At 33.1% G+C, this 12,850-nt stretch overlaps 1 protein-coding gene across 3 annotated transcripts; it reads right to left on the bottom strand.

The window, feature by feature from the left end:
* On the bottom strand, positions 1-9,505 carry LOC131019393 (LEAF RUST 10 DISEASE-RESISTANCE LOCUS RECEPTOR-LIKE PROTEIN KINASE-like 2.8). Of its 3 annotated transcripts, XM_057947936.1 has the most exons (9): positions 8,729-9,505; positions 8,345-8,374; positions 8,193-8,222; positions 7,930-8,103; positions 7,130-7,204; positions 3,817-3,846; positions 2,792-2,881; positions 2,313-2,360; positions 1-1,348 (listed from the first exon to the last, which is right to left on the bottom strand). In XM_057947936.1, the coding sequence occupies exons 1-9, from the start codon at positions 9,453-9,455 to the stop codon at positions 171-173; spliced, it is 2,382 nt and encodes a 793-aa protein (XP_057803919.1). In that variant the 5' UTR covers positions 9,456-9,505; the 3' UTR covers positions 1-170. The 3 variants fall into 3 exon arrangements, with proteins under 3 accessions (XP_057803919.1, XP_057803920.1, XP_057803921.1); XM_057947937.1 differs by lacking the exon at positions 8,345-8,374; XM_057947938.1 differs by lacking the exon at positions 8,345-8,374 and having other exon boundaries at positions 7,930-8,037; positions 8,729-9,504.
* Positions 9,506-12,850: the final 3,345 nt, after the last annotated feature.

Below are 12,850 nucleotides of genomic sequence, written 5' to 3'. Positions count from 1 at the left end.
TTGACATCTGATTGTGAGCAAATCACAACTATAACAATCGCATAAGTTGATTCTAGAGATCACTGTATTACTTTTTTCACTGTAGAAGAGATCGATGAAGGAATGAAGGCTATGAAACTCATACATAAAAGAGGAACCTGTTTCATGCAAAAACAGAGGAGAAAAAAGATTCAAGCAATAGTAATCTCAATGCTGCTCCCATTGTTATAATGTAGCTGGGATACAGAATCAGTTGCATCTGTACGCCAGCTCTCTTCCTCGTTTCCAGCCACATCTGCTGATTGAGGTGGATAATCAGGAATGTGCAGATGTTTAACATCAGCTTCCAACATTTCCAGCACTTTATGCATTGATGGACGATCATCTGGCCTTATCTGTATGCACCATAGCGCAACTATTGTCATCTTATGTACAAGACTCTTTCTACTCTCATTCTCATCATCATTACCATTATTTTCCTCTGCTTTTTCGATTTCAATGTCTTTGCCTTGGTTAAAGTGGTCATATATCCATTCTGGAAAATACTTGCTAGAATCATCATTATTTCCCTTCAACTCTCTGTTTAAGCCAATCATTTCCATCAACAGCATCCCAAAACTATACACATCAGCCTTGTAAGACACTCCGCCAATACTTCTGTTTATGAGTTCCGGAGCAACATAGCCTATAGTTCCTCTAGCAGCAGTCATGGTCACAGTGTCTTTCTCTATGGAGCATAATTTTGCCAACCCAAAATCTGATATTTTTGGGACAAACTTATCATCAAGAAGTATATTGTGAGGTTTGATATCAAAATGTAAGATTTGTATATCACAACCACAATGCAAATACTTAATCCCTCGGGCCACTTCAACTGCAATTTTAAATTTCATATCCCAATCCAATGAAGATGTTTTTTCTCGGTTGAAGATGTACTTTTCAAGAGAGCCATTGGGCATGAAATCGAATATGAGGGCGCGTTTGGACATTTCAGCACAATATCCAACAAGCTTGACAACATTCACATGATGGATCCTCCCAATGGTACCAATTTCATTGATAAAGTCTTGTCCATTCGTTGTAGCCTTTCCCAGTAATTTGACAGCTACATCATGCCCACTTCGGAGCTTTCCTTTGTAAACAGAACCGAACCCTCCTTGGCCTAGTTTTTCTCGAAAACCTCTCGTCATCTTCTTTATGTCTGAATATGAGTACCTGATTGGCGAGAGTTTGTTGTCACTTTTTAGGAAGCCTTCTATTTCCTCGTACACCGACAAGCGCCTTCTTCGGAATTTGTAGATCAAAAACCATACTACAAAAGGACCAATGATGATCTTTGGTAAAGAGATGACTATCCCTGATATTACGCCTGGGATGAGGTGGAAAAATAAGACAAAACAAAGATAAATTAATTGGTAGTTCTCCAATTTTGAAATATTCATTATACTATTTTATGTTAGAGGCACTCTTCCGTGCAACCGGCTGCACCGTGCAACTGGTTTCTGAATGACACTACTTCAACATACAAATGACATTTGAAGATCTTCAAGTGTCATTTGTATGTTGAAGTAGTGTCATTTAGAAATGTTCAAGTGTCATTTTCCGAATGAATGTCATTTTGGAAAGAAAATCGAGTGCGAGTATTTGTGTTTATGTTATTATGATGTTAGCGATATTCTTATCTAAAAAGTTTGTTTGGCTTTTCCATTTTTATCATGGAGTAATACTTAAAAGGTTTTCTTCCTACTCTCTTGTTTATATGATATTTTTTCTTTTTTCTTTATATATATAATAATGTTATGTCTAAATTATATTATTGTCTAAATTAAATTGCATAAAATAAAATAATTATTCTCTCCGTCGTTGAATTCAAGGCCTACATGAAAAAACACGGGTTTTAAGAAAAATGTATTTTTATTAGTTGAGTGGAGAAAGGGACCCACAAAATGTATTATTTATTGGTTGAGTGGAGAAAGGGATCCACAAAGTGTATTGTTTATTAGTTGAGTGAAGAAAAAATGTACTCCTATTGTTTATTGGGACCCACCAATTAAAATATGAATAAAAACTTATTAAAAATAGATAAGCCTTGAGTTAGTGGACATACCAAAAAGGAAAGTAGGCATTGAATTAGTGGACGGAAGGAGTACTAAATTACTCGAGTGTTCTTATATTTCAGTAAGCCCAAAAAACATGTGTCGATACACTAAATTGTAAGAAGGAGAAAACAAATCCTTGTTTTAGAAAAGTATGGTAAGCCGACTAGACTGATAAGCGTAGAAATGAACAAAAAAATTGATACAAATTATAATGTGAAATGGTATAGAACGCACCAATGAATAGGAATCTAGTAGCTTCGTTCATTATAGTGGAGAAGGACCCTACAAGTAATAAACAAAGATGAATATTTGACAAATTGAAGAGTAAAACGAGAGATAATTAAAAGACCATTGACGAATTAGGGTGCGTTCTCTTTGGTTATAAATTTATCATGGAAAATTAATGATAAATAAAATTTTACCCTTTAAATCCTTTATTTCTTTTTTCTTATCTCCTATTTGACCTTTACTAATTTTACATTTACACTACAAAAGAAGAATAATATTATCCCTCCAAAAATAGTGTGATAATATTATCTGGTGTGATAATATTATCCCCCATTTCTAGTGAAAATGTGAAATGAGTAAAGGTTAAAGTATGAAATGAGAGAAAAGAAAGGAAAGATTTAAAAGGTGAAATTTTATTTATCATTCTTTTTCTCATGATAAATTTACAACCAAAGAGAACGCACCATTAATGTAAAGATTCTTACTGTTGTGTATCAAAATAAATGAGACTAGTAATACACCGCCAAATCCGGTGATGATCGTGAGAAGGGGGTTTATTGCTGCAGATAACAAAACTGGAGTGTTTTTTGACAAAATTAGAACTGTAGCAATATTATTATCCATTAACTAATGAGTTAGTCTTGGGTCAGGCAGGTCTGACCATCAGACCGGATCGGGGCGCGGGCTTACGAGCTTGGGCATGGGCTGGGCTGGACGCATATATAAAGTAATCATTGTTATGAAGAAAAGTAGTAATCAATCTGAACAAATGTAATGTTTCAAAACATTACATTTCTTCATATGAATAATTATTTATTTATTTTTTTTTTTCATTTATTTCTATTTTTTTAAATATTACATTTATTCATATAAATGATTATTTTTTCTCTAATTAAATAATGAATACTAAACCTTAATTAATAGAAATATTTACTTTTATTTATCCTAAGATATACATTTGTATGCACAAATGTATACTTATGTCAATATAAATATTTCCTATCATTCAATATTTTTCTACAACCTAAATCCTGAATACTAAACCCTAAATAATCAATACTAAACCCTAAACACTGAATACTAAACCCTAAACCTTGAATATTAAACCCTAAATAATGAATACTAAACCCTTATGAGAATATTAAACCCTAAATAATGAATACTAAACCCTAAACCTTGAATATTAAACCCTAAATATACATTTATTTGATCAAATAACGAAAAGTACAAATTCTAATGAATAAAAGTAACAATTATCGTGAACAAATGTAATAATTTAAATGCATTACATTTCTTCATAATAATAATTACTTTATATAATAACAATAGTTACTTTTTAGGATTTAGGTGGGGAGGGAGGCGCGGGTCAGGGCTTCCGGGTTCGGGCGCGGGTCAGGCGGCGGGTCAAACCCGGTCTGACCGTCAGACCCGCCTGACCCAAGAATTTGCGTTAACTAATAACACAAAATTAATGTTAAATAGTTATGTGAGACATAAATTAAGTGCGCACCTATAATGGCCACACAACTCACGAGAAGCGCTGCAGATATACACGCAATGAGACTGATTAGATTAAACTCTAGGTTCCATTCAAGTTTATCTAGAGTTCCATTTTCACAATTAAAAAGGAATTGTGTGAGGGTTTTGATTGTTAAATCATGTTTTAAATGTCTATGTTATATGAATATTGTTATCAATTATGAATAGAACCGGCAGCATTTTTTATATAATCTATTATCTACTTTAATATTATAAATTAAACAAAATTTGTAAACTAAAATGTCATCAAGATACAAGGATTAACTTATTTTTATTTTTATTAACTACCGGGGACTGTTTGCATTGCACATAATTCATGAACTTTACATCAAATTATTAGAGTTTAATAATTGTAAAAATTTTATTGTATAGTAATTAATATAAAAAAGATGAAAAACTATTATTTTTATGATTAATATAAAATCAAAGATAGTTTTTTTAAAGATAGTTTTTTAACTACCGGAGTATATGATTGAAGATAAAATCATATAGATTTTTAATATATATTTAATGAATTAATTTATATATTGTTATAGTATTTTTGGGATCTAATTCTTCTTCTTTTAATAGAAAAGTGAAGCGAAACTACAAATATATTTTTTAATGGGTTAAATGCATGTAATATCATGAACTTAGGCCGAAATCCAAATTTAACACGAACTTCAATTTGTCCAATTTATATGGCTAACTTTACTTCGTGTCCAAATTTAACACCGATTTGTTTTCCGGCAGAACTACGTGGCAATGACGTGAACCACGTGGCAATGACGTGTCTTCCAAATGACACGTCATAATTTGTAACTTAAAAATGTTCAATTTAAATGTGTAACTTTACTTCGTGTTCAATTTAAATGTGTAACTTTACTCCCTGTTCAATTTAAATGTGTAACTTTACTCCCTGTTCAATTTTAGCACTGAATAGAGATAGATAGAGAGAGAGAGAGAGAGAAGCATGGTCGGAGACGGCATGAGCTGCTGTTGTCCAGTCGAGAGCAGGGGAGGCCGCAAAGGTTCAGAGCTGTTGCTCGTCCGGCGAGAGAGAGCGTCGGTGAGGGCGGCGGCCTGTGGTTAGGTGGCCGCGATTTAGGTGTTTGAAGTTGGGGATCTAGGGTTTAGGGAAAAAGGGCAGCGACGGCCGAGAAAGGGAAGAGAGACAAGAGAGGCGGAGTCGTCGCCGGAGGTCGCAAAGGGGGAATCGGCGACGCGAGCTGTGCGTCGCGCTTGGAGGAGGAGAGGCGCTCGCCGGTGGGAAGATGAAGGGGTGTTGGAGGAGAGGAGCAGAATCCGGCGAGCAAAACGCTGCGTTTTGCTCGCCGGCCGAAAACTTGTGCCGGCAAGCCACGTCATTGACACATAGGATTCAATTTTAGGGGGAAAAAAAACGGTGTTAAAATTGGACACGGGGTAAAGTTAGCCATATAAATTGGGCAAATTGAAGTCCGTGCTAAATTTGGATTTCGGTCTAAGTTCATGATATTACATGCATTTAACCCTTTTTTAATTTAGTAATGGAAAATGAAATCATATAGAACTTTTATGTAAATCTAATAATATAGATATTCATGTATAGCTTTTTCAAATTATAAATTAATATATTCTTTAAAATATGTAGTAGAATAGAAGGTGAAATTAATGAATCAATATATATTCTTACAAATATATTTGATTGAATATAGATTTTACTTATATGCCTTATCAAATAGCTACAGATATATATCAAATAGATTTAGTACTCGTTTGGTTCAAATAGAAGAATGGAAAGGGAATGGGAATCAAATTAAATGGAGGAATGATAACAATAAGTGTTACTTTTATTGAGTGTTTGGTTCAACAATGAAAATGAATAATACGACTCATGGGAAATTTCAGAAATATTGATAGTTCATGGTTTTAAATCACAAGTTCAAAGATTGTGGAAAAAAATGGAATTTGACTAAAGTTTTATGAATTTAACGGCAATTAACCCAAATCTATTTGATATATATCTTATATCTAGAATTCTTTTTAAAATTCTGAAACAGATATATCCTATAGATCTATCTACTTAACTAGATCAATGAAAAACTAGAATTTTATTAACTTAGAGATATTAATATATCGATAAATTAATATTTTTTTTATTTTATAGAGTGCTTTTTAATTTCAGAAATATAATTTTAAATAAAGTTATAATGTGTAAAAACAAATGAGAGATAATATTTAAATTAAATAAATACATGTATCAACACAATAGGTTCATATTTTAACGAGTTATACCATAACAATTTTAATTTATAATATTAAGAAGACCTATATATTTATAAAGGGATACTCTAAAAAATTATTATTTTGTTATTTATTAGAATTGATGATATTTTAAATTGACCTAAGTCGAGACCAGATAAATTATTAGTTTACATAATTTATTAAGTTATTTGAATATTATTTTAAAGAGGTTTTACGATAGTTCTAAAATCAAATAGCCCAAATTGCTAATTGAAAATTTAGATATAATAAATAATAATATTTTTATCTTTATTTTTATTAAATAAAATAACATTAGTTACGCGTACAATGTACACTCTTTCTGCTAGTTTATATAAAAATATGAGTATATTCTTTTTCTGGTAATTGCAACATTAAATTATTTAGAGACATCGAGATCGCCCAAAAATAAACTCAAATATGAAATCTTTCGCATCAAGTATTTATCTGTAGCTAGAACAAAAAACATTGTGGGTGTGTTTGATTTTTATCCCTCTAAATGGAGGGATAACTAAAATTTATAGCTTTAAATGTCTCCTTAAAAGAGAAGCTCACCATTTTTTCTTCCTTATTTTCACTTCAATGAGGGATAATATTATACCTAAGAAAATGGATGTATAATATTATCACTCCTTGAAGTGAAAATAAGGAAGGAAACATGGTGAGTTTCTCTTTTGTGTAAAATGTGGGATAAGAAATGAGATATTTAAAGGTATAAATTTTTATTATCCCTCATTTTTCCATCCATCAAAGTGAACGCACTCAGTATGTTTGTTTATACTGCATAGATTGCGTCCTTTTCTTTTTTTCATTTTTTTGTAATTATTATCAAAGTGGCATTAACCTACCATCAGTTCTATCTATTATGCCTAAACGCAACCATTTTGTGTCGATATACTAATTTGTACGGGAAAAGGAAAAAAAAAATCCTTCTTCCAGAGAAGCGTGGGTAGAAGAGGATATAGACATAGAAAATGAAATAATATAACTTATGCAAATTGTAATTTGAAATAATAAATATAACATAAATTTGAGCGTACCAATGGATGAGAAATTAGTAGTTCCCAAGCTCTGTACTTGTAAGGCACTGAAGTAGTTACTGAATTTGTAAGGCACTGCGCAAGTACACAATTACATGGTAAAAAAAAAGGAATTAATATTTGAAAAAAAGAGTAGAAAGAGTGAAAGATGTATGGTGAGACTAAAAATAAAAAGGATTATGACAAAAAAATATACCAACGTTGGAAAAAAAATTAGATTTTTCATATGAACTTTCAATTAAATTAAAAAATACATGAATTTATTTTTTGTTGCAATTTTCGATGTAAATTTGACTTTCGACGAAATTAGAGTTTAATTGACAGTCGAAATTAAGTCAAATATGTTAATTTTTCACTATAAAAAAATATCCACTAATAAGTCAATGAAATAAGACTTAGTACCTATTATGTGTGTCATAAAAATTAATGACATTTGATGATGTAGCTAATCACTAATAGTTGCACTTTCAAACGCCACTATTTTTTGTGACACGAATATTAGCTATCAAGCCTCATGTCACTAATAAAAATATTTTTTGTAGTGTTTGTCTTCTTAGTCCTCCGATCGAGATTCTAAATACTCCTCATCATCAAAAGTTAGACCAACATCAGGTTAACTTCTGGCTGTCATCTAAGCTCTAATTTCGCCGAAAGTCAAACTCAGGTGAAAATTGCAACAAAAATATGTATTCATGTAATTTTTGACTTAATTGAAAGTTCAGGTGAAAGTTGTAACTTTTTCCAAAGTTCGTATACTTTTCAACCATAACCCAAATAAAAATGAAATCAAAGAATCTTACCGCCGTCTAGCCGGCCCGAAATGGAAATGGAAGCAAATGAGAGTACTAATACGCCGATGATTCCGATGATGATCGTCAGAGGGAGACTTACCCCTGCAATTATAAAAACTGGCATTTTTTTGGGGGGGGTCAAAATTAGATTTCTTTCGGTCTTAGTACTCTCCACTCCTCTGACTTCATTGTTTTAAGAAAATAGATAAAGAAGACAAATTAATCGTTGAATTCTTATTTATTAAGAAATAATTGAGTTCAGTAGTAGGCACCTAGAAGAGCGAGAGGAATTAGTAAAAGCCCTGCAGATATATACGCATATGATAATTAGTAATGAGGATAATAGATATGTTAATTAAAATTCAAAGTCATGATCTCTTATGAAAACAAAATTGGTTGGATAAGATAGGAGTGAGCGCCTTACTATTACTGAATAACTGCCTTTTGAAATTCTCTGCATTTACCAGAAAACAAAATTAGTATATATATATATATATATATACACGAATGACATATACTCCCTCCGTCCGCCAAAAGTGGGGCACTTTAGTTGGGCACTGGATTTAATAAAGTTGGTGATGATTTTGATGTAGTGGAGAAAGTGTCCAACCATTTTATGAGATATGGGGTTGAGATTGAATTTGGAGTTAGTTTTTTTGTAAATAAAGAGTGTTTGTAAAATTAAAAGATTAAAGTGGATGGTGGATACATTCTTTGCGGACGCCCGATATAGTAATTGTGCCCCACTTTTAGCGGACGAAGGGAGTAATACATAACACAAACTTAGAAAAAAAAATTGCATTGTTACCCCAGTTTAACTTTGTGGATGATCCGCACCAGGACTGGGTACAGAAATAGAGTTCAAGTCCATACAAGAGAGATTGGTGGATTTCTGAAAGTGAAACGTTGTTGAAATCCTTAAATTCCTGCCACGATGTCATCACTATGAGATCTACACCGCACGAATATGGTAACTCTGAGGCCGTCATGTGGCCGACCTTGATATAAGCATATCTGGGATGGGATGAATTAGAGGCACACTGAGTAGTGATATCAGTAAAAAGGGATGAATTGGTCAACTGATTTGGGCAGCTTATAAAATTAATAGGAGAGTTAGAGTAACGCGTAACATAGAAATAAAAGCGAGGATCAATAGAAAAGTCGAAAAGGGTGGGAAAAGAGCAGATGTCGTGATTGTTTATGGAAGCATCGACCAGCCTGATGGCGGAGTTGCTGTAGTTGATGGCTTTGACATAGTATTTGTGAGAGTTGAGAGAGATGGAGGTCACATTGTTTTCGCAGGCTAACTCAAATCTGCCATCACCGCACTTCTTTGGATGGCCCTTGAGGCGGAAAGGGGAGCTGATATTGGGAAAGATGCCACACGCAGAAGGACTGCAATAAGAGTTTGCAACACAAGTTTGAAACAAATTATTGAGTAGTGAGAGAATCAAGAGAGATGAAATGGTGAGGAAGATGGGGTTTTGAGTGATCATGGTATGTGATGGAATTAATTGATTTTGCACAAGCAGCATACATATTCTACTCTTTTTGGAGGAGCTATATATGACTCAACCAGACACTAAACAAGACTTGTGTGGAATATTAAGTCCAATAAAATAAATTACATGCAAAATCTCCACATCATCCAAAATTGTAGTCAGATATTTTTTTCCACTTCAAACTTCACATTTTTCCACCGGTCATATGCACGAATCTCTGACCAAGTCTCAACAAAACGGCATTCGTTGAAGTTTCTACTTCTATTTCTTTTTTAATTTAGTTGTCATGACTTGACTTTATAGAAACAAGTTGGATAGTAAAAATTATTTATTTTCGAATAAATTCTTTATATTTTATCTTCTTCATTTATTAAATATTAGGAGATTTAATATAGAAATTTTCAGATTTGCAAAGAGAGGAAGAAGAAAGGAGAAAACAACCAAAGACCATGTCTTCCAAAATTGTAGGGATGTTGGTTGTGTGCTTAGCCAACAACCAAATTTTGATTCAAGTAAATATCAAATCTACAATCTTCAACCACATTTTCAGCTTTCAAATCCTTGCTTTTCAAGTATACTTTGCATCTATAAAAAGGGTAGTAGGCCACTTCATTCAGTACCAGTTCATACAAGGCAACATATAAGTGCTGATCGCAGGAGTATTAAGCTGTATTGTTCCAACATCAAACTCAACATCTAGTTTATCATATCTTGAGTGGGAGACTCGTATGTCTAGGTCTAGTTGATAGGTTTGTATGTTTGTGATATATATATTAGCTTCATTATAAGTCTAGCGTAGAAATTTCTTTTCTTATCAAATCTACTCAATAAGAGGAATTCTATTGAGTAGTTCGCGTAATTAATTGTAAAAGAGATTTTTATAGTTGATTCATAATTGTAATTAATTAACAATGTAGTGTAAAATTATTTAGTGTACTTTACTTTTTCGCTACTTAACTGCTTTTCTTACGATATTGTTGAATTGATTGTTCTACATTTTATCCAATATCTCTGTGTTTGCAGGAGCAAAAGCTTTCAGATAGCTTATACTTCATTATTTTGTTTATTTAGGATCCATCTTACTCTAGGGAATTGACTAAAGAAGGTGCTTATGGTATTCGGTCAACCCAAATAATCTTGGTTTTCATTATTTCAATGGCAAAATTTTCTTGTCCTTAGCAGCATCACTTTTTTCTCTGAAGAGATATTAGACAACTTTGACATTTAGGGTGTTGTCCTTGATGAAAAATGATTGAATATAATTATTTTTTATTTTTATTTTTCATCTTTTTTACATGTCCTATAGAGTAGATGAATTTCCCCGTTCAAATGTGAAAATTTTCCTAAGGTAGCTAGTTCTCTTCCCTTCTTTTCAGTGTAATTGTGGAAAATATTATCATGGTGTGATAAGTTATCATGATCATGAGAAGAAAGATAGATGTTAGAGAATATGAGATAAAAAAAATATATGGACCACTAAAAAATATGATAACAAATTAACTTTTTTTATTCATTATTTTCTGGTCATAATAAATTTACGGCCAAATAAAATACACACTAACTGGTATAGAGACTAGATAGTGACATATTATATATTCGGCATTTGTGTTTATCTGTTCAATCCAAATTTTCCAGCACAAAAATTCAACTGGATGTGTTGCAGTCAACTTGATGGGCAAGAAGTCAAGATTCAATTTATTTATTTTGCACTACATAATTATATATGGAAATAATGCAAAATTCTGTTCACTAAGGTCAAAGGTCTTGGGTTCGAGTCCTCTGTGACGTGATCTTTAAATTTCTTTATTTCATACTGTTAATTTATCAAAAAAAAATATATATACAAAAATCTGTTCAATTGCATTATACTATAAAAGGATTCAATGTCTAAAGAAAAGTTAATGTAATTGCACCCCATTCCGCAAACAATTCCAACGATGAAAGCTTCATCAAAACTTACAACTGTCACAAACAAATAAAGCAAATTAAAAAGAAAGAGAAACTTAATATCTATCATGCTTACAAAGTTTAGATGTTTATATCGATCACAACTTGAAATGTCAAAGCATAACTACACTACAAAAAACACGGCAATTACCGACAACAATTGTCGCCGATAATCACCCATATATTGCCGGAAAACACGGCACTGACGGTGATACCGGCGGTGGCTTGCCGCCGGTATTTCGCTCGTCGGTGACTTCAATACTAGCGGCAAAAGATGGCTGCCGGTAATTAACAATGGCCGCGTCGCCGCTAAAGGTTACCGGCGAGTCGGTCTTTTGCCGGCTGCCGCCGGTGATTAGCGGCGGCGCTCCTACCGCCGGTAGTGTTGACTGGATGGTGGTGGCGCAATTGCCGGACGTCACTGATGGCAGCCATCGCCGATGATCACCAGCGGCCTATGATGCACGAATTCTTCAAAAATTAGCTTGTAAGGCGAATCGGATTCTTTTAGGGTGCGATTCTCTTGGATTCTCGTCGGATTCGCACCAGATTCACCACGTGGCGTATCTTTTAAAATAATTTACAAAAATAAACCGGATTCTCAAATTCCATAGGTGAAATTCACGTATCTCGTGCACAAAAGGCCTACACAAGGTTATTTGATAATTTTGTTTTCAGTTATGACTTATATATTGGACTAATAATATTTGAATCGTTATATTGTTGCTCAATTAACTTATATAATTGAAAATGTTTAACTTTTGGGTAAAATAAAATGTAAATTACATATAATTAATTTAAGAGTATATATTTTATAAGCATTATATATCATAAAAATTTAATAATTAGATGTATCATTGCCGAATCGCACCCTATAATTTTTAAAAACTCGTATCCCCGTACTCGTATTGTGTCGCCCCCACATCCGCACCCCCGTACCTAGGGATGGCAATCGGGTACGACGGGTACGGATAGTGACTATCCATATCCATACCCACGAACTAAATGGATAGTGGTTGCTACCCACGAAACTATCCATGGATATCAAATGGTATCCAAACCCGCTACCCGCGGATACCCGCTACCCGTCGGGTATCCGCGAAACCCGCTATCCGACGGGTATCCGTCACCCACTATCCGACGGATACCTGCTATCCGCTGGATACCCACTATTCGCTGGATACCCACGAAATAGAATTTAAATATAAATTTACAACAAATTTAATAGAAAAAAAAATCAACACAAATAGCATAGTTCAAATCTACAAAGAACAATGTTTAAATTCAAATTCACAAAGAACAATGTTTAAATTCATCAACTAAAATATAAAATCCAACAAAGAACAATGTCTATAATTGGTCGACAGTAGAAATACAACCCTCTTCATTAAACTCTTCTTCTTCATCTTCAAGACAAGTCCAAAAGCTTCCATTCTTTCCTTGACCTATGAAATAAACAATTATTTACATTAGATATATGA

This window comes from Salvia miltiorrhiza, chromosome 4 (genome assembly GCF_028751815.1).
Source record: "Salvia miltiorrhiza cultivar Shanhuang (shh) chromosome 4, IMPLAD_Smil_shh, whole genome shotgun sequence".
Lineage (NCBI taxonomy): Eukaryota > Viridiplantae > Streptophyta > Magnoliopsida > Lamiales > Lamiaceae > Salvia > Salvia miltiorrhiza.
The sequence above is the reverse complement of the archived record's forward strand: the minus strand, read 5'-3'. Positions and strand labels throughout refer to the sequence as shown.